This window comes from Oculina patagonica, chromosome 11, assembly GCF_052425735.1.
Source record: "Oculina patagonica isolate OP01 chromosome 11, crgOcupat, whole genome shotgun sequence".
NCBI lineage: Eukaryota > Metazoa > Cnidaria > Anthozoa > Scleractinia > Oculinidae > Oculina > Oculina patagonica.
In genome coordinates this window covers 976,162-994,888 of record NC_135768.1, presented here as the reverse complement: position 1 = coordinate 994,888, position 18,727 = coordinate 976,162, and the positions used below count along the sequence as shown (strand labels likewise).

The 18,727-nt window shown below is 40.0% G+C and overlaps 1 protein-coding gene across 6 annotated transcripts in view; it reads left to right on the top strand.

Annotated features, from left to right (window-relative positions):
- Positions 1 to 18,727, top strand: part of LOC144631167 (tensin-3-like) — a 51,477-nt gene that overhangs the window by 27,928 nt on the left and 4,822 nt on the right. For 2 of the 6 annotated variants that reach the window (XM_078489553.1, XM_078489555.1), the window contains exons 21-28: positions 3,552 to 3,617; positions 7,935 to 9,278; positions 10,737 to 10,851; positions 11,799 to 12,086; positions 15,226 to 15,387; positions 16,892 to 17,100; positions 17,601 to 17,696; positions 18,269 to 18,406. In XM_078489553.1, the coding sequence (XP_078345679.1) occupies positions 3,552 to 3,617; positions 7,935 to 9,278; positions 10,737 to 10,851; positions 11,799 to 12,086; positions 15,226 to 15,387; positions 16,892 to 17,100; positions 17,601 to 17,696; positions 18,269 to 18,406 (2,418 nt within the window). The remainder of the gene's footprint in view (positions 1 to 3,551; positions 3,618 to 7,934; positions 9,279 to 10,736; positions 10,852 to 11,798; positions 12,087 to 15,225; positions 15,388 to 16,891; positions 17,101 to 17,600; positions 17,697 to 18,268; positions 18,407 to 18,727) is intronic. The other 4 variants (XM_078489559.1, XM_078489558.1, XM_078489556.1 and 1 more) reach the window with 4 other exon arrangements.

Sequence of the window (18,727 nt, the reverse complement as noted above, 5' to 3'; positions counted from 1 at the left end):
TACAATGGTTAAAGAAGATTTTTCTGTAAAACTCAACCCTCCACTTTTGTCGTTACTTGTCTTGGCTTTGTACTGCATCCTTCACTAACTGTTCTTGTTGTCAATTACCGGCAGTAATGGTGTTTCCTTGAGGATTTCTAGTGAAGTTATCTAGTTTAACGTCACCTTCAATTTGTAGTCTAAACGAGCAAATCGTTATATACATAAAATAGATATTATCTCGTGTTTGACCTGAGCAATGTGCAGTGAACTCTCACTATAATGGACATTTTCGGGACCACAAATTGCTGTCCGCAATAGCGAAAGGCCGTAGTTGTAGGAGTTATTTTTACTAATTCTCCAGTCAATTCCTGTCTGCAATAACGAAATAGCGAGGTGTCCGTTAGGCGGGAGTTGACTGTATTTGTTCAAGGGATAACGAAAAGTGTACGACATGTTACTTAGATTTTGCGCCCTTCCTACCCAAGAATACAGACATCCGAAGATGAGATTAAAAACAATTGCAACAACAACAACAACTATTTCGCATTTTCCAGCCTTTCCGCCTCCAGAATCACAGAGAAATTTATGCTAACGTCTGCACTAATGTGCTTAGTTTTAAGTCATCGACAATCAGGCTGTGTAAACAACATTTCTTTGGATACAAATTATATTGACATTTTAAATGATGTCTTCTTTTTCTGCTTCAACGAGACAGTTGACTGTGTAACAGGATTTCCTTTATTTGGGGTGTTTAGGAATTTTCAAGGGTTGAGGAAACAGAAGGACTCTTAATTTTATCTCTACCTGTCTGCATCGTGATTATGAAATTAAAAAAAGAAAAAGTAATAAATTTTCTGGGTGCTTCGGATTTGGCTTCTTGCCTTTGACTTTATTTTCTTGTCGGGAACAAACTGTTTCTTTTTTGGACACATTTAAGACTCATTTAAGTAAGCATTAATGCAATTAAAATAGTTTTTGATAAGTTTTGTAGTCAAAAACAGCTAGCTTGCAAACCAGACCGTTTTGCGAGGGTTTTCAGGTGGCGAATTTATCGTAACTTTCGATAACTTGCTCTTATTTTGCAATCTGATACACACTTCAATCCGGACTTCACTCCCAAATATTACCCACTCTTCACTTGATTTATAGCTAATAATCATCAGAATCCGCCCACAGTGCTGCAAGAAACCCTTAAATTTGGAAAGAAAACTTAAAATATCCTTAAATTGTGGTTTGTCGTCCATGTTAGTTTGTTTGTCTGTTTGTTCAACTCTTGTAAAACTAAACAGTGCGCGGAAAAATATTTGCAGAATTTTGTCATCATTAGCGACAGGAAATGTTTGTAATTGGTGCATACGCCTCTAAGGATTAAATATCTTTGTGGTGTGGAGTTAATTTTATGAAATTGAGTGCTTTTGTTTCCTTTCAAATCCCCCGACTCTCATTCTCCTGTTTTTCATCATGTTTGTCATTAGGTCATTTATTCTGTTGTCGTTCACGAGGATTTCCATGTTAGTTTCCCGAAAAATTTTCTTCGGTTGTTATTGCTCTTCAAAACAGAGAATGATGTTTGAAATTCGCGGTTAGATTCTCAAAAAGAATTCGCTGGACATAGCTACAGATCTCTTTTCTAGCGATAACGGCCTGTGTTCACATGTGATGGAGCATTTAAGCCCCTTATCGCCATAATCATTGTTTTTCATCGACATATCTTAGATTATTGTAGCGTGCGTTTCGTTGAGTTTTTGACTGAATCCTTCAGTAACTACGCGTGTCTGTCAAATCAAAAACGATTGATAAAGTTGGACATTTCTTGCTGTCATTTACAATTTCGATTGTATAACGCGCGCAATAGACACTAACGATTGCTATGGCGGATTCTCAATTACATTTCACCTTGCACTGTTTCCAAGTTCCACGATTTCTTTCATTGTTGTTTTCGCGTGACCCTTCATTTTGAAAGGAGATAAAATCACCCACGCGTTAATTTTACTTGTCTTTTATTTTATTGGAGCGCACAGATCCGCTCTGGCGTTAAATTTCAAAAATAATCAATCGGTTGATTGTCAATACCCTCGATCTTCGCGCGCAGATTTCACTACACACGGACGGATTGTCTGCTGCGCCGTTTGCATGCAATTCAACTGTTTTCTTGGCTTTTGACTGTGCTACTTTGAGAGGCGAAGCATTTTGCTTGGTACAGCAAGAAGCCGATGAGTTGCCGAGGCCTCAACACTGGATTCCACGAAAATACGAGCGCTTAGTTTGGATTTGCTGCTCGCCGCCACAGGTCGCGTAGATCCTTGGAACATTTTTTTGTCTGTTTGTGTTTGGTAATGGATACGTCGCGGTCATGTTATGCTGTGCAGAAAAAGACATTCTCTAAACCGATCAGGAAAGGAATGGATGATTTTGTGATTGATTTACGCATTACTCGTAGCACAATCCATCGAATACGCTTCCCGATTGCTTCCCTAGGCCTGATCGATCAACGGTTTATGTCTGTCAAAGTCATTGCTCTCGGTCTCATCAATACAGTTGTTTGGTGGTCGTCTCGAATGCATATTAGATTATTTCATAATGTCGGCGGTGTTAGGTTTATTAGTATAAGAACGGTAATGATTTTGGCGTGGGAAAGTGCGTGAAATCCTGACCCGACCATGGGACCATCCCAAACCGGAATAGTTACTCGTGACTTGCGCTGACACGGGGCGAAAGGCGTAAAAAAATGCGCAGATTTCTAGTTCTCAACTGGATCGGAAATTCAAAGAGGAAGTTGTGGGTGCGTGTATCTTGACTCGTATGTAACTTTCTTTTTATGGAAACATTTTGTTTTATTTCGCGTACTCGCTAATTGGACCCCGTGCTGTGCGTTCGTGATCCGTATGTAACAATCGCGAATCACAAATTCTCCGAATGGTTTCTAAGATCAAGTTACTTTGCAGCCGAGAAGGTATTCCTTTCGAACGCTACACAACATCGTGTTGTTCTTGCGGTGGTGAGTTTATTAATGTTCCCGTATGGCCGTCGTTGCCCCGTTAAATTTCGAACGAAGCGGTGTCCGTAATTATCCGCAGCCTTGTAAGTTGATTTTCTTTGTTATTGACTTGTTTTCTTTCACTCCGCAGTCAATACGAATCGCGCGCGCGAGATAACACAGTAGAGGAATGCCGTGTATTTATTTTCATCTTCACTAAAATATAGCAGCTCGACCGCGGCGATCTCGAGTAGTGATGCTACATATAAGATTGCTATCGTCTTCGCTTCACCTAGTCTCGGTTTTAGGTTAAACTTCAAGAGTTTCGCCTTCTCTAGAGAGTTTGACCGAAATGGACTCTCACAAAATGGTGCGCAATTTTTAACAACATTTGGTGTGGTGGATTAACCTTCTTGGGCACAAAACTGTATTCAATATTTCGCCTGAAGCTTTGCCGGTGTAATGCGCAGAATTTCCGTGTGGAGTGACTGCTTTGTCGTGTGTCATAGCGCACCTTTAATTCTCCTAGTGACGTTAACATAAGCGTGTATCATTCACTTATACTGAAATCCTGCAATCCTCTTCACTTCAGATTACAAGAAGGCAGATTACACGAGCCAGGAAAGCACGGCAAAGGGAAGTAGTGACAGTCTGAAGCGTAAGTATGATTTTGTTTTGTTTTTTAATTTTTATTTTTATTGACTGTGTGTAGTGTTAAGGAGACAATTTATGAGTGTATAGTTCAGACGAATCGCCAATACGTGGGCTTAGTCATGGCTAAACTTAATAGCTTTAAGTAATTCTTTGGAATGTGTTCATTATATGAAGAACTTTCATTTCAATGCTTCACACTGTAACCTATAGAATACAAAAGTTAGAACCATCTTCTACAGCATAACAAACAGTACCACGTGAAGGTACTGCTCAATAGCTTTCATTTGAATGGTCACACTTTTGGTTTTTTGTACACAAACAAAAACGTTAGAACAAGCTTGTAGAACATAATAAATGTCACCACAAAAATGTTTTAATGGACCTTATGGCTATAAACACTTAGAACAATAATGAATAACACCGCAAGCTTTGTCCCATCAACAGCTTTCATTTGAATTGCCATTCAAATTTTATATACAAACTAAAATGTTAGAACCTATTCACCTTGTTGCATAACTCATACAAGTCAATACCACAAGAATGTATTTTATTTATGGCATTTTGGAAAGGTCACTGTCTCGGAGCTTTAGACATTTGAACTAAACAAGTATTTGTGCTTAAGTATTTTTAGCAAACGGGAAGAAAAGATATTCCAAAGCGTTGAAATTGTGTTATTTTTATTTGTGCCTGAAGCAGTCACCCATTCATTTTGTTGTTACTTCTAAACACGCTATTTTTTGTGGTCCATAATCGAATAACCGTTTTTCTTTTCTTAACTTCCATGGTCAAGATGTAAATTCTTCTTACGATATTAATACATTGTCAAGCAGTCAGTTGATGAGAAAATAGAAAATCATCAACTTCAAGATATTGTCTTTATGTTCCACTAAATCAGAATTTACATTGATAGAAGTGTATGGTAGTATGTAAGGAGAATTTCTGGTTTGAGCTAGGCAGTGAAGTCTTATTGACACCTTGCATTACTTCTCCACCCCAAATACAATCTTTTTTGCTAGAAGAATATTTGTGATAAGAATATCGAGGCTGAAATTTGCGAAATTTTGAGAATATTAAGAATAAACCCGAGGCTGAGATTTGAAAAGAATATAATTTTGTGTGTTGAAAATTTGGAAATATAATACAATCATATGTTTTCAACAAACCCCACAAAATTCTTCCTATCAATAAATGGCAAAACTAGCCAAAAAACAACAAAAACAGTACTAGCCGTATGTTTGATACTAATAGCATTTCTGCAAGAAGTTTTACACCAAACACTTGTAATTGATACAGAAATGTCATGTAGTATAATCTAAGAATGTTAACAAGAATATTTCCAGCCTAAAATCGGCAGTAAAATACGAATATTCAGCCTGGGCCGGAAAAACAATATTCTTATAGGAAAAAAAGAGTGTACGTGAGTTCACTGCTCTGCTTAAAATCATCGCCCAAATCCGTGATTTATTGTTTCCGCATTTGTTTTCAAACAAAACAAAAATCACACAAAAAGTGATTTGACCTTCGTCGTGATCGTCTAGTTTTATGAACTGTCTGCCTCTTTTATTTTGCTAGCTGTGAAAGTGGAATCCTTAATTTGTTGCACTCAAATTGTCAGAAATATTTTCGTTTTATTGAAATCCAATCATTTTACGAGTGGAATATTTGAGACATTCTGGACGTGCAGTCAGTTATGTTTATAGATCATGGTAATGTAATTAAAGTTACTCTATTATTGTTTTGTCTGTGCGTTCATTAAATGCCACGAAAATATTTTTTGTTTTTTTTGGACAAAAAAAATTTTTTATTGATGCGCTTATGCTCGCTGTGCTTCGCGCTAGTGAAAACCGGGCTTAAAGCGTCCATTTTTGTTGAGCCTGTGTTGCGTTTCGTAGGTGTAGCCTTAAGTGCATGCCCCCTGCAGTAGACTTAAAATACCTTGAATAACGAAAGCTGTTGTTGCATACTTTAAAACGGCTACTCGTTAAAACTGACTATTTCACCATCACAGTTTTCTTTGAAGAGAAAGAGAGAGGGTTTTTTGCAGTACTAGCTGTCATCTTCTGTTCTGTTGAACATCTTCAACAAAACTCTAAAAGACCGAATGTTTTCCAGTATTTTTTATGGCTATTTTTCTTTGAAGTCTAGTTCACTTTGAAGAGGAAAATAGATTGCTTGCGCGTTTATTTTTTGCCATCAATATCTGTTTTGTTGAATATCTTTCAACAAAACGCTAAAAGACGGAATGTTTCCCAGTATTGTTATGGCTAGAAGAACTTTGCTAGTTATCAGGAACGACCTCCAGAGGTTTTTGTTGGCTTTGTTTTTGTTTTGACTTATATTATAATCCAGAAATACAGCTGTAAATATCTGTGTGGTTGACCCCTTCCTCGCCCAAAGTGATCTAGATGTGATTTCTCCTAACAGTATCAATACACTTTCAAGCAGACATGCGATGAGAATTGAAGAAATCATCAATTCGGGAGTATTGTCTTGTTGTACCAATTTATTCCCAGAATTAACATTAAAAGAAATATATAGGAAACATCGAGGAGGCAACTCGCTTGAAGCTGGGCCAAAAACTGAACTAATCACACTTAGTTGCGAGACAGTCGTGTTTTTTTCTCCGTTGGCTTAGCGACCCTGAAGAAAGCTTAAGGCGATTTCCGGATTAAATAGATGGATTTTTGTGCTAAAATATGTAGTAAGTTCCAAGATCTGTTGTAAATTGGGAGCCAACTATTTTCTTGTTCTTTGCGGGTAATCTGTGGATATATCTAATCTTACAAGGTTCATTTCATGTTCTTTCGAATGGCTGGTTTTAAAGAGGCATAAGTTGCTATGGGGTGTTGTTACTTCTCTTTCATGTTATCTTGGTTTTGCATTGGAATTTCTTATCCCAATCAAGTGTTGATATCGATCCAAAATGGTTCCAATTAACCTTGAACCGAAGGAATTTGGACTTGTATTGTGTTACCACCCTCCAACACAACTTTTCAGTCGGACTTCCGTGCGCAGAGAGGAGGAATCGAAGTCATGCAATGATTGTCGTGTGCTTTAATTAAACAGTAAGATCTGCTTGCCAGTGCGCGAAAAACGGGAGCGTCTATTTCTCCTCCTTCCAACATTTTTCTACATTTTTACACCCACTCTGGTCAAACGAGACATAATAAGTTCTAAATGCTGTCAAACTTTTAAGGATAATAAACTCGGTTATTTTGTTAGTTCATTTTGATGTCGATCCTGCATTGTTTTGCGTCTGAAAAACTTGTCTGCTTTCAAGTATGCGTCTGTTTTCATTGTCTTTTCCATATCTCTAAGCACGTATTTCGTTCGTAAGCGCCTGAATGTTTACCTGTCTCGTGTAGCATAAGCCTGCTAACGGCTGTAGGACGGTGATTATTCTAAGCGAGGTAAAATGTAGCTGTTTTGATGTAATAAGACTTCAGAGAGCCTTAATTGTGTTCCGTACGTTATTTAACGATCAGAAAAGAATCACAGATAGTTATCTAGAGACTGATCTTTATGTCATAAAATTATTCATTTCTTTTCAAGCCATTGAACAGTACTTTTGTGTGATAGCGTTTGCTACGCTGTACAAGATAGTTCCAGGTTTTAAATCTTAGTCTGTGTGCGCAAATGAAAGTTGCTGAGCAGTACTGTCATGAGGTAGTGTTATTCCAAGGTGGTTCTAAGACCATTAAAACGAATGCTACTTAACAGTTCTTTCATGTGGTACTGTTTATTATGCTGTACAAGGTGGTTCTAACTTTTATGTCTGTGGATGAAACCCTAGTGTGTGACCATTCAAACGAAAGCAATTGAACAGTACTTTCATGTGGTACTGTTTATTATGTAGTACAAGGTGGTTCTAACTTTTGGTCTGTGGTGTGTGTGACCAATGTGGTAATGTTTTTTTCTAGCTTTTGAGTTTGAATGAAAGTGTAAGATCATTCAAACGAATGCTAGTGAACACTTACGTTCATGTGGTACTGTTTATTATGCTGCAAAAGTAGGTTCTAACTTTCAAATGTGTGAGAGAAATTCTAGTGTGTGGCCATTCAAATAAAAACTATTGAGCAGTACTTTCATGTGACACTGTTTATTATGCTGTACATGGTGGTTCTAACTTTAAAGTCTGTGGATGAAACCCTTGTGTGTGACCATTCAAATGAAAGCTATTGAGCAGTACTTTCATGTAGTATTGTTTATTTTATGCTTTATTGTTTATTATGCTTTCAAATGAAAGCGATTGAGCTGGTCTTTCATGTGGTACTGGCCATTTTGACCACTAGTAAAATATTTCTCTGTTTTTTTTATTTAGGCCCTCCCCCAGAGTACGTGGCTGGTCCAGTGAATGGACACCTGTACGCTCAAGTGGACAAAGCATTCAAGAAGAAAGTACGGTCTATGAGCCTTGATAGCGGTGCTCGATCTAGAGGCGGAGAACATCTAAACTTCTTTGAAAACCGAGCAAACACTTTGACTCGAAGAAATGCGTATGGATTTAGAAACAACGAGAGTGCAGATTGCAGGTTAAACAAACCCAGTCTGCAGTACACCAACGGCACAATGCAGCAGTCAAGTGGAGACGGGATGAATAGTGAAGTAAAATCGATCGAAAAGCTTTTAAAAGAGCTTGGGGATTGCTCAGAGCTCTTGGATACAACTCTGCAGCAAGCACGTCCCGGCACAAGGGGCACGGAGTCCCAAAATGTCCGGGTCTTAAACGGCGGAACAATATCTCCAAACACAACTGTGACCCCACCTGGGCCTCCTGTGCGTCAGAAGGCGAGTTTTGATGCGGGGGTGCGGTATAACAGAAAGGGTTTACCAGGGGAACTTTCCTTTGAAAATGGGATCAGTGCTATAAGATCTGGCCAAGGTACATCGACTCGGAGTGCCACAACACTCCCTCCATATTCACAAAGCGGCTCGTGGAATGGCAATCACAGAACGGGGCAGATGTCCAATGGTATCTCTGTAGGTGAGACACCTTTGTTTGTTTTACATGAAGCGCCTTTGTCACAAACATCACCGCCAGTGTCTCCATTGTCGCCGAAATTTTATGCCACGCAAATGATGCCCAGAACTTTTAAAGCTACAACGGTCACCCACACGACAGTGGGTTACAACGCTGGTCCACATGACGGGACGAATGGAATGTTTGACGAATGGGCCACTGCTGATTCTGGTAAGCAAAAACGAGGGCCTGTCGTTCTTGATTTCAATAACAATAACAATAAATCTGCAAACAGTGTGGATCTGTTTGATTTGGACGGGCGTAAAACCATTGAAGATTCGGAGACGCTTCCGGAGAAAGGCAATGTCCGCTCGAAAATAGTGCTTCTCAACGACATGTTTCAGCCGGACAAGATGCGTCCGCTGCCTCACCACCATATTAAAGGCCAGTTGGTTCCTATGCCGGGTCTTACAGGCGTGTCACCGACGGAAATGTGTAAGGAGATATCGAATTACAACGCACAGTCTTTAGCCCCAGGAGAACTGAGTCACTCTACAGGAACTTTGTACACCAGTGGGGCCCCACCCAAGAAGATTGTTGAGCGGACAATTCACGTGGCCGAGCCGCCGCACAAGGAAATCGATTTTATGGGATTTCAGCGATCACGTGTAGCTCCCGCTCATGAGTATCTTGTTCACAAGACAGGTACATCACGTTTTTCATTGTCACGCCATCCAGTATTTGTCACGAAATCTCATCTGTCACGTTATTATGCCGCAATCTTTTAACCTTCTTTGTACCTTTTTCTGAACCAAATGTCATTGGTCACGTTCATATCTTGCAATCGTTTATTCTTTTTTGGTTCTTTTCACCGTGTGACAACTTGTCACACAACATAATTAGTCACGTTCATATCTCGCTTTCCAAGACACCTGGATTTTATGCATGCAACTTTCATCTTTTGGGGGTATGCTCGTGCATGAAAGAAATTTGAGTCACGTAATATCATTTGTCACGTTTGTGTCGCACAATCCACGGCACCTCGATCATGTATGTGTAACGTGCACCTCTACAGTTACGAAGACATTTGTGTCACGTAATCTCTTTTAACATCTTCATCTCTAAACCGCTTACCTTCTCTTCAAAGAAAAACAAAACGACGGCCTTTTTCTCTGGTTTGTTCTGCATCGTTGCCTTCAAGAAATGACATGGGAGTGTTTACAGTACATAACATTAATTAGAGTTGATTCATTGCACTTTTCTTCTATCATAACTAGGTGGAAAAGCTCGTAAGCTGGTCTTCTTTCTTATAATGACTAATCTTAATCTGGAACACTTTATAACACTAAGTGCTAAAAAAGTTTGTTAGCCTTAATACCTATCTAACAGATTTTTCTAAGTCGCCACCCACCTTTTAATCTTGTAGTTTGTGAACTAAGCAGTAGACCATACATTTCCGTGGTTTAGAGCAGTTTTCACTTGAGTGTCGAAAGTTAATTGCGTTTGCTTTGGTTTTGCATTTCTACGCTTAGTGATTGGCTTAAAAATCTCGCGCCACTTTCTCAGCCAATCAGAACTAAAACCAAAACCAATCGTGACTCGCTCGCGCACGTTTTCCCGCGCTTCGTACCAGCTATATGTATTTGCTTCGTGTTTTGATTGGTTCACTGGATTGTCTATGTCCTTTGTGATTGGCCAGAGTAATTACTTTGGTTTTGGTTTTACGTCACTCAATTGAAAACTGCTCTATCAGCAAACAAACAAAGTGGGTTCTTAGAATGACAGACTAGTTTTTAAATCACGTGTCGCAGTTGTTTTATTGCACCAATAAAACATTAAACTGTGATGTACAGTGGGGGGTCCAGTGGTGCTCAAAAAGGGGGGAAAGGCAACTAGCCCCACTCCCCTCCGTACCCCTGCCCAGGCCACGAACCGGCAGTTGTTTTATTGTGCTGATTAACCATTAAAATGTATAGTGTACATAGGAAGATCCGGAGGTGTTCAAAAAGGGGGAGGAGTCAGTCCGCGCTGGGCCCCTCCCCTGGATCAGCCACTGTATACTGCTTTACAAGAGTAACACTCACGGGTTGTAGACCAATCATGCCTCACACAGCATTTCTGTTTATTTATTAAGTACCTTTATATGTTTCTTTTGTTTAACAGACTTCAACGAGCACCACTCCCCTCCCAGCAGCATTGACGGGATCAGTCTGGATGAAGGAGTGGAGTCTAAAGGGTCCATTGATGAACACACCAACCTTGGCACATCACCATCGGCGTATGTTTGTTTTTACTGTTATTTTGCTCAGCATAATGTGGTGCATTTAAGAATTTCTTTAGCCAGGGAAAGAAGTCATTAGTCGTTATGAGCCTTTCGTTTCACGTGAGGGAGAGTTCTTAGATTCGTTCCAAAAAAAATTCCATTCGAATGAGGTAGCAGTTGAAAGATCTGTATAGAGTCTCTGAGTGGCGGTTATTGGGTTACGAGTTGCCGCAAGCAAGAAATAACGGTGAATGCTATCATTACTACAAACCGTTTCCTGTACCCTTCTTTCCTTTATTCCACTCTCCGTTCTTTCTTCCCGTTCTAGTCTCTCCTCTTTCCCTGCCTGCTACTCACTCAAACTTTCACCTCCCTCCTCGGTCCTTCCAGGCTATTTCTTTTTTCCACTTAACGTTCCACTCCCCTATCGATCCCTAGCTGTTTCTCCCTCTGCCTTTCCCTAATCCTTCCTTACCTCTTTGGTACTTTCTCCTCCATCCAAGACTGCGAGCAATCTCTTTCTTTTCCTAGCATGCGACGCGAAAACGCGAATGCGAGCGAGCCGCGAGTTGCGAGAAGCGCGGGCGTTTTTCCCCTGATTGTATAATTTGAACTCTTCTAGCCGCGCGTTGCATTTTCGGAACAAAAACCGATTGCTTGCATTCTATCCCCATCCATTCCTGTCCATTTTTTCTTCTCTCCTGTTCCAAACCCTCCTCTCTTTCTCTCTGCAACATCCTCGTCCTTCCCTGCCTTCCTTTCACTCCCCCTTCTCCCACCCACCATATAACTTCTTATTCATTCCTCCGTTCGTCTCCCTCCTCCCTCTCTGCCTGCTTCTTTCTCTCTCCCCTCTCTCCCTACAACACCCTCATCATTCCACGTCTTCCTGTCACTCCTTCCTTCCTCCCACCATATTCCTTCTTCCCCTCCCACCTGCTAACGTTACTCTCTGACTTCAGCAGCAGTGATGGTCACACGGACTCAGCATTTGGCGGGTCTATCGTCAGCTCGTCATCAGTCTCCACTCCTGTAGCTGGTCACTCGTCAAACCGGTTTAACCCGACGTTAAGCACGGCAGCGAGCCATGACCAAGAGGCTGGGAATGAGTTGGTGAGCCAGCAATCAAGTTCCAGCAATCTTCTGGAAAGTACTCCTGTGCATGTACAGGAGGCTCGGGAAGATGAGGAGGCGGGTTACGCAAGGCTGGAGGACATCCGGGCTGCCAAAGAGTCCAGGCAAAACGCTAGGTATTGTTTTCGTATTCCGCATGTTTGTTAACTCAAACGTTTTGCGTTTATCACTAAGTTGCCAGGCACGAAATGAGGTGCGGCCGTCTTCGAGAATTAATTGAGCCCACTGGTTTAGCCAACGGTGTTTGTTGCTAAGCAACAATGACGTATCCTTTTGAAGGCAAGCTGACGTGATAACTTTCAGTTCGATCGCTCAACTTCTGATTGGATGATACGATTCTGAAACACGTGACTCAAACGACCTCCTCTCGCACGTGTTATTGCAACTTTGATAAACGCAAAATATCTTCGTGTTGCTATAATTAAAGATACCGTGAGTACCAGAGGATTTTTCTCGCGCGTGGTGGGTTTATACTCTTCCGGCGGCCGAACAATTGAGAAATGACCGACACCGGAAACCGCGCAAGTAAAACCTCTGGCTCCCAGGGTACTATAAAGACGACAAGGAGTTCGAAAGTACAAGGAACTGTGGTAGCAATTAATCCAATCCAAACGCCATACATACAGTACAATCTCGTTTTCTCGAACCTTCAAGGGAAACGAAAATTGCTTCGAGAAATCGGGGGATGAGGGATGGGAAACGACTTTTGATACGAAATATCTGGTGGTTTGAGAATCGGGCTTCCACTGTTTGTATTGGGTAGGCGCCCCGGGGGGGGGGGGGGGGACTCGCATATGAAAGTGACGGGGATGCTCGTCGTCTCGCTTAGGGGTGTAAATTTCGGATTTTTGGTCGCGCTTAGGGTGTTCCGGGCAAAACGCCAAGATTTTTAGCCATAATGGTCTCGTTTAGGGTTACACACGAAGAAATATACAAATCTAAATTCTATTCTTAGTTTTTTTGGTATCTTTTAGGGGTCAAGAAAAGCTTGAGCCACACCCAGATTGGTCTCTTTTAGGGGTTCTTTTCAAAATTTCAGACGAGCATCCCCGTCCGTTTCATATAGGAGTCCCCCCCGGGGTAGGCGCAAGATATCTCGCTCAGAATCTGTTGCTTCTAACCGCTATTTGTGACCACAAACCAAAAATAACACCCTATTCAAGAGGAGAAGAAGCGTTCCGTGACGACCCAAATAACGGCTTACCGCGCACGGCAAAACACAAATCTTTCTCAAATCGCTTTACTAATACTTAACGGATAGTTCAGTTTTAAGATACCTTGTTTTCGTTTAGCTGGGCGTTTATTTAAGCTGATAGAATAAAGGTACCATATCTTAGAATCACACCGGGAACAAAATGCCAAAAGCAGCAAAAAATATACCCTTTTTAAGGACCGAGAACCTCAAAAGCCAAACCCTCTTCCGCGGCACATACTTTTATAGCCCAAATATGGGAGTACCTCCCCCCCCCCCCCCCTCCGGGGGACACAAACAACTCTTTGCATACCATGCTGTACATAAACAGATTTCTGCTCGGTTCGCTTATCACAGGACGCAATCTGACATTCAAACGACTGCTATTACTAAAACATCCACGCAAAATGCATTGGCCGAGGACAGCAACTCCGAAGGAGGTCTGAATAACTCACAAAACAAATTGCCCCCCGCGTACCACTTACAAGTACCGGAATTTCTGAAAGCAGGAGTTCCTAACCGAAAACACTTGATAAAATATTTGGCAGATTAGTCAGTTTCCGATTCCTCTCAAGTGAGTCACGTTTTTTGACCCTTCCTACAAAAGCTTTCCGTGTTGCCCAAGATTTATTTTGAGCACAACGCAAACTTGTTTCACCACTATCTGGAATTTGTGAAAGTTTTCCTCCTTTCCCAGTCTCTCATTCACTCACTGTGTCTGAGTATGAAGTCGTTTGTTTATGTTTGGTAAGTTTTGTAACTCTTCCATAGCTGTAATTTGATGATTTCGACATGTGTCACGCCAGTTCAACAACAACACAAAAGAACGACCACGAATGTGAGTGATCAGCGAAATACAACGAAAAAAATTGAGAAAGCGTAATTTCTTCGTAATTTCTCCCTGTGAGATACACAATCAACGAGATTGAGTTGCATGAGGGTTATACATTTGAGTTATGCCATTTCGTGATTCGAGTGAAATGAGCTTGCCTCTCTATGAAAAACGTGTTTGGCTTTCCACTTCTCAAACTCATTAATAAGTTGTTAAAAAAGGCACTTAAATGCTATTATTTAGCTTGGTACTAAAGAGTATGCTTTTGTTTACTGTAGGTATATTTAATTTTCAATTTCCTTTTATTCTTGTTTTAGTTATATTGTCGTTGTCAATTTGGTAAAAGGGCACAATATTTGCTCACTTACTCAATCCCTTCGTGCATTTCCGCACATTGGGCCGTACATTTATTTTAATAACTGCAAATATATTTTTTATTAATGCATTCCTTATTGAAAGTTAATTTTTATTGAACATTTTGTTAACTTATGTTGCATTGGAGACTAAAAACAAAAACAAAATAATTCATCAAGTAAACCAAGGAAATCATAATCGTGACAGAAGCTTCAATATTTGATCTTAATTAGCATAGAATTCTTTAATTCATAATTACTGCGGCCTCAGCGGCCTGCAATATAAGTATAGAACAACGTTTCGCTGTCTTCATGAAAGCATTTTCAAGTTCAGTGTCAATGTCAAGTTTGTTGGCTATTTATGAATATGATTTTATAATAGAGCGTGAAGAATGTAGCAAGTATTTGAATGTAATTAGAGGTACAGAAAAATTAGGAACACATTGACCCTCCTAAAACCCTACTTTTTCTCTCTCTGCATTACATTGATGAATTCAGTCGCTTCCACACTGATGTTTTGGTTCGTGGCTGCAATCGTCGATATATTGCAGAGAGAGAACAATAGGATTTTAGGAGGGTCAGTAATTACGCGATTTTATTTCTCCGTTTGCTCATTAGTTTTAGTTCTAGTGAGAAGATATCGACAAATAGCTGTTGTTTTTTTGTGTTTCATTCTTCTTTCGACCCTTTTGAGGATTTTCCCAAGTAAAAAGACAGCTTTTGCTAGCTTTTTGCCTAGTCCTGATAGTTTTACGATTTTCCCATCTCTACTATGAATTTCTTGGCATTATATTAATAGTGTTAGGAGAGATTAGTTTCTGATAACTCTTGAGCCTGTCTCTCATTACACCAACAATATTGATTATTTACCTTTTTAGTCCCGAAACTGGCGTTTCTACTGAGACTCACACTACCCTGGAGGGGACAAGTCCATTACACGCCCCAAGGATGGAGGGTGGCGTGGAGCAGATCCAGGCTAAAAATTCCACTGATGATGTGGAAGCTATAAAGGACATTTTATCAGAGATGTCTGATATGAGGTAAGACAAAATCATTCCATAAAGGGACTGTGTCACGGCGGAGTTAAGTTTTTTTTTAAGTTTTGCGAAATACTTGCTATGAAACTATGTTTGCAAAAACAAATTACTCCTATGGATCCAAATGACAAAACCATAGCTTCATTGCAACCGAATGTGGCATTATAATTTAAAGTTACAAGCAAACAAGATTAACTTTGAAAACCGTTCAGTCCAACAACATTTCAAAAACCCATATTGCAATCCGTTTTAATCTTCGTCACGTTTGGCCATCCGTACTTTCTTTTGTGTTTGCTGTGTAATTGAAATGTTCCTTCACTGTTTGCGATGCCTAAATTTGGCTAAAATCAGAGACAGTCCCTTCAAAATAATTTCATTTCTAAGCCTAAAAACATTTACCCTGGGTGCCAGATTATCCAGGGTAAAAAACATTATTTTCAAAAACTGATTAAGACAGAATCCGCCAGGACTTCGAGACAAAATTATGTACCAAAGTTATTTACATCTTATTGCAAACTTCTGTGTTACTGTTTCAACTATCTTATCAAAGGAAATCATTTCTAACAACACCAAACATCGAAAACAAATTTCGAAGTTCCACTGAATTCCACTGAATCGCTTTAATTAAAGCCGGACGATTTTACAAAATAACTTCACGTGAAATTTTTCCTATAGTTTACATGGTTCCTGTGAACTTTAAAAAATAAAAATAAAAATATATATATATATATTAAATTGACCACTCCCCGAATGGGGTTTTTCAGGGCCAATGTGAAACAAATATTGTGAATAAATCTAACATGGTTAAAAATCCCAACTGGCAGGAGGCGGACCAGTTGGCTATTACTATTAGAACTTTGAAATTCATTTTTTCAGGCTCTGATAAGAAATTGTTGTTGGTGTTATCACGGATAATAACTTACATCTTTAGCTTTTGAAAAGGGTAAAAAATAACGCAATAGGATTTATATTATTCTGGTACTCGATTTTTGTCCAACTAAAATTAAAGGGACTATGTCGCTGATTTTAACAGATTTCTGAACAGCGCAAATTTATATTTGTGTCGTATGAAACCTAAAATAATGGTCCATTTTTATTAACAATTGCTATTTTAGAGCACTTAAACAGTTCAAAAGCGCGTTTGGCTGCGGATGGCTCGGATGGAAATGGATTGCAATTTGAAACGTTAGCCAACGTTTTTAAGTTGTTTCCGTGCACCTTCAAAAAATCGATATTTATAACCAACCAAAGTTTGATTTCCATCTTCAAATAAAGGTTATACCTTCCGTTTAATGTTAAAAAACAATGTTTCCTTGGGTAAAGTTGCCCACCACTTATTTCAGAACAATTTAGTCCCTTTAATATTACTCGATTTCCTAATGGATTCCGTCTTAATAACTACAGGCTTTCCAATTTCGTCGCAGTTTAGAAGGTTCTTTGTATGCCTTAAATCGCAATCTGCGAGATCGCTTTTATACCACGTTTGTTTTTTTTTTATTTTTCGCAGTGTAAGCGTTCGACAGCCAGCGCAACTCAGTCGTTCCAGTACTCCACAGAGCTTCAAGAGCGGGGGACTGGAGAGCAGCGGGAGGAGTCCTGTATTGTCAGATGGATCTGGGTCCTTTGAAAATGCAATACAAAGGAAGAAATCTCATCCTCACTCAGATAAAGGATATGGCTCTACAACTAGCGTATCATCTGGCTCGTCGGGCGACAGTAAGTAGTATTTTTTGCCTGCACGCACTCAGACATTGGCAATACATGCGTGTTTGCGAGCGTGCTGATAACTAGCGCGAGATTTTAATTAAAACCACACGTGTGCCCTCTCAGTAAACTTGTTTCCCTTTCAGTACCGAGATCAAAATATCAATTCTCCTTCATTTCTTCAGCTGCAAGAATTTGGTAGTACATGTATATCAAGAAAATACCTAGTCCTAGTTATATAATTTTATTTGGAAAGTGCGGTGGCCTAATGGTTAGCGCTCTGGACTCTGGATCGGGCGGTCCGGGGGTAACCCTGTGATGGACTAGCATCCCATCCAGGCTACAGAAACCGGGATAAGCTTCTGCTTGATGGGACACTAGGTTCGAACGCAATTTTAACCTTTACCATGACAATGTTTTGATACTGTAAGGGGATAACACTAAGATGTTTTTATTTTTAGCTGAAGTCGCGCTAGATTTAATATTCCTTTATTGTTGTGATTTCTTTTCAGATGTCTTTCTTCCGGACAGTCCAAAGATTCCAGGACTGAAATTCGACCGTGACACGTCGTCATTTTGGTACAAACCCACCATTACAAGAAATGATGGTACGCTTTCACTTCACTTGCAGTCTTCCATTCGCCTTACGTGTTAACATGTCAAGATCCATCGATACTGAGGAATTTTAGTTTAACCTCTGTACCAGAGATCATACAAGAGATCCATACCAGTTCCAAATCCTTTTGTTTCTGCTCCTAAGATCTCACGATCGTACGATCTCGAACAAACTAGGCCTCGTTTTTCTGTCAAAATATCAGAGCCGGGTTTTTCAAAGCACGATTAAGCTAATCCAGGACTATATTTTGATTTCAGTTGCTTAACTTTCCGGTAAGGTTTCCTGTTTATATTTTCTGTCCTCCAGTTTTGACGTGTAGTAATCTCAAACTACGCAAAACCTAAGCAAAAAAACTTTTTTATACAAGAGAAATTGAAACCTTTATCGGCCCGGCCCTGGGTGAATGTCGCATAGTCACTTGACAACAGGCTATTGTAAGCGACTCTTGTTGTATAGTTTGTCGCTCGACCAAACACACGTTTCTGACATTTCTATAAGCCACTCCTGTAGTCAAAGTAGTGGGTGTGTTTAACGAATTCCTGTTTTTGACTTTTGTGATTACAGCCAACGATATTCTAAAAGACTCGGAGCCCGGCTCTTTTATCATCCGGGATAGTCAATCCTTCCCAGGAGCCTTTGGTTTAGCTGTGAAGGTAGCGGTGCCTCCTGCGCATGTGCTGCAGGGACTTCAAGGGGACCTAAGTAAGTTGAACTGCTATCATCTTCCTGACTTCTATCTTTTTATTGGCCTCTTAATTGTTTACTTTAACTGTATGACTCACTTAGTCTCCCACTTGTACCCCTGTTGGTCCCTTCATTGTTTCCTAAATTTGCCCTTGTGTACCTCAATTTGCTCTTGAATTGTGTAGTAACAAAGAAATCTCTTAAGAAATTTCGAGCGACTGTGTAGCGCATATATAAACAGTGATTTTAAATGCTGATTTTAAATGGCGAACAATGCGCCAGATAGAGAAAAATATGTTCCATACGTCTCGGGGATACTGCCTCATCTTCAGTGGAAAA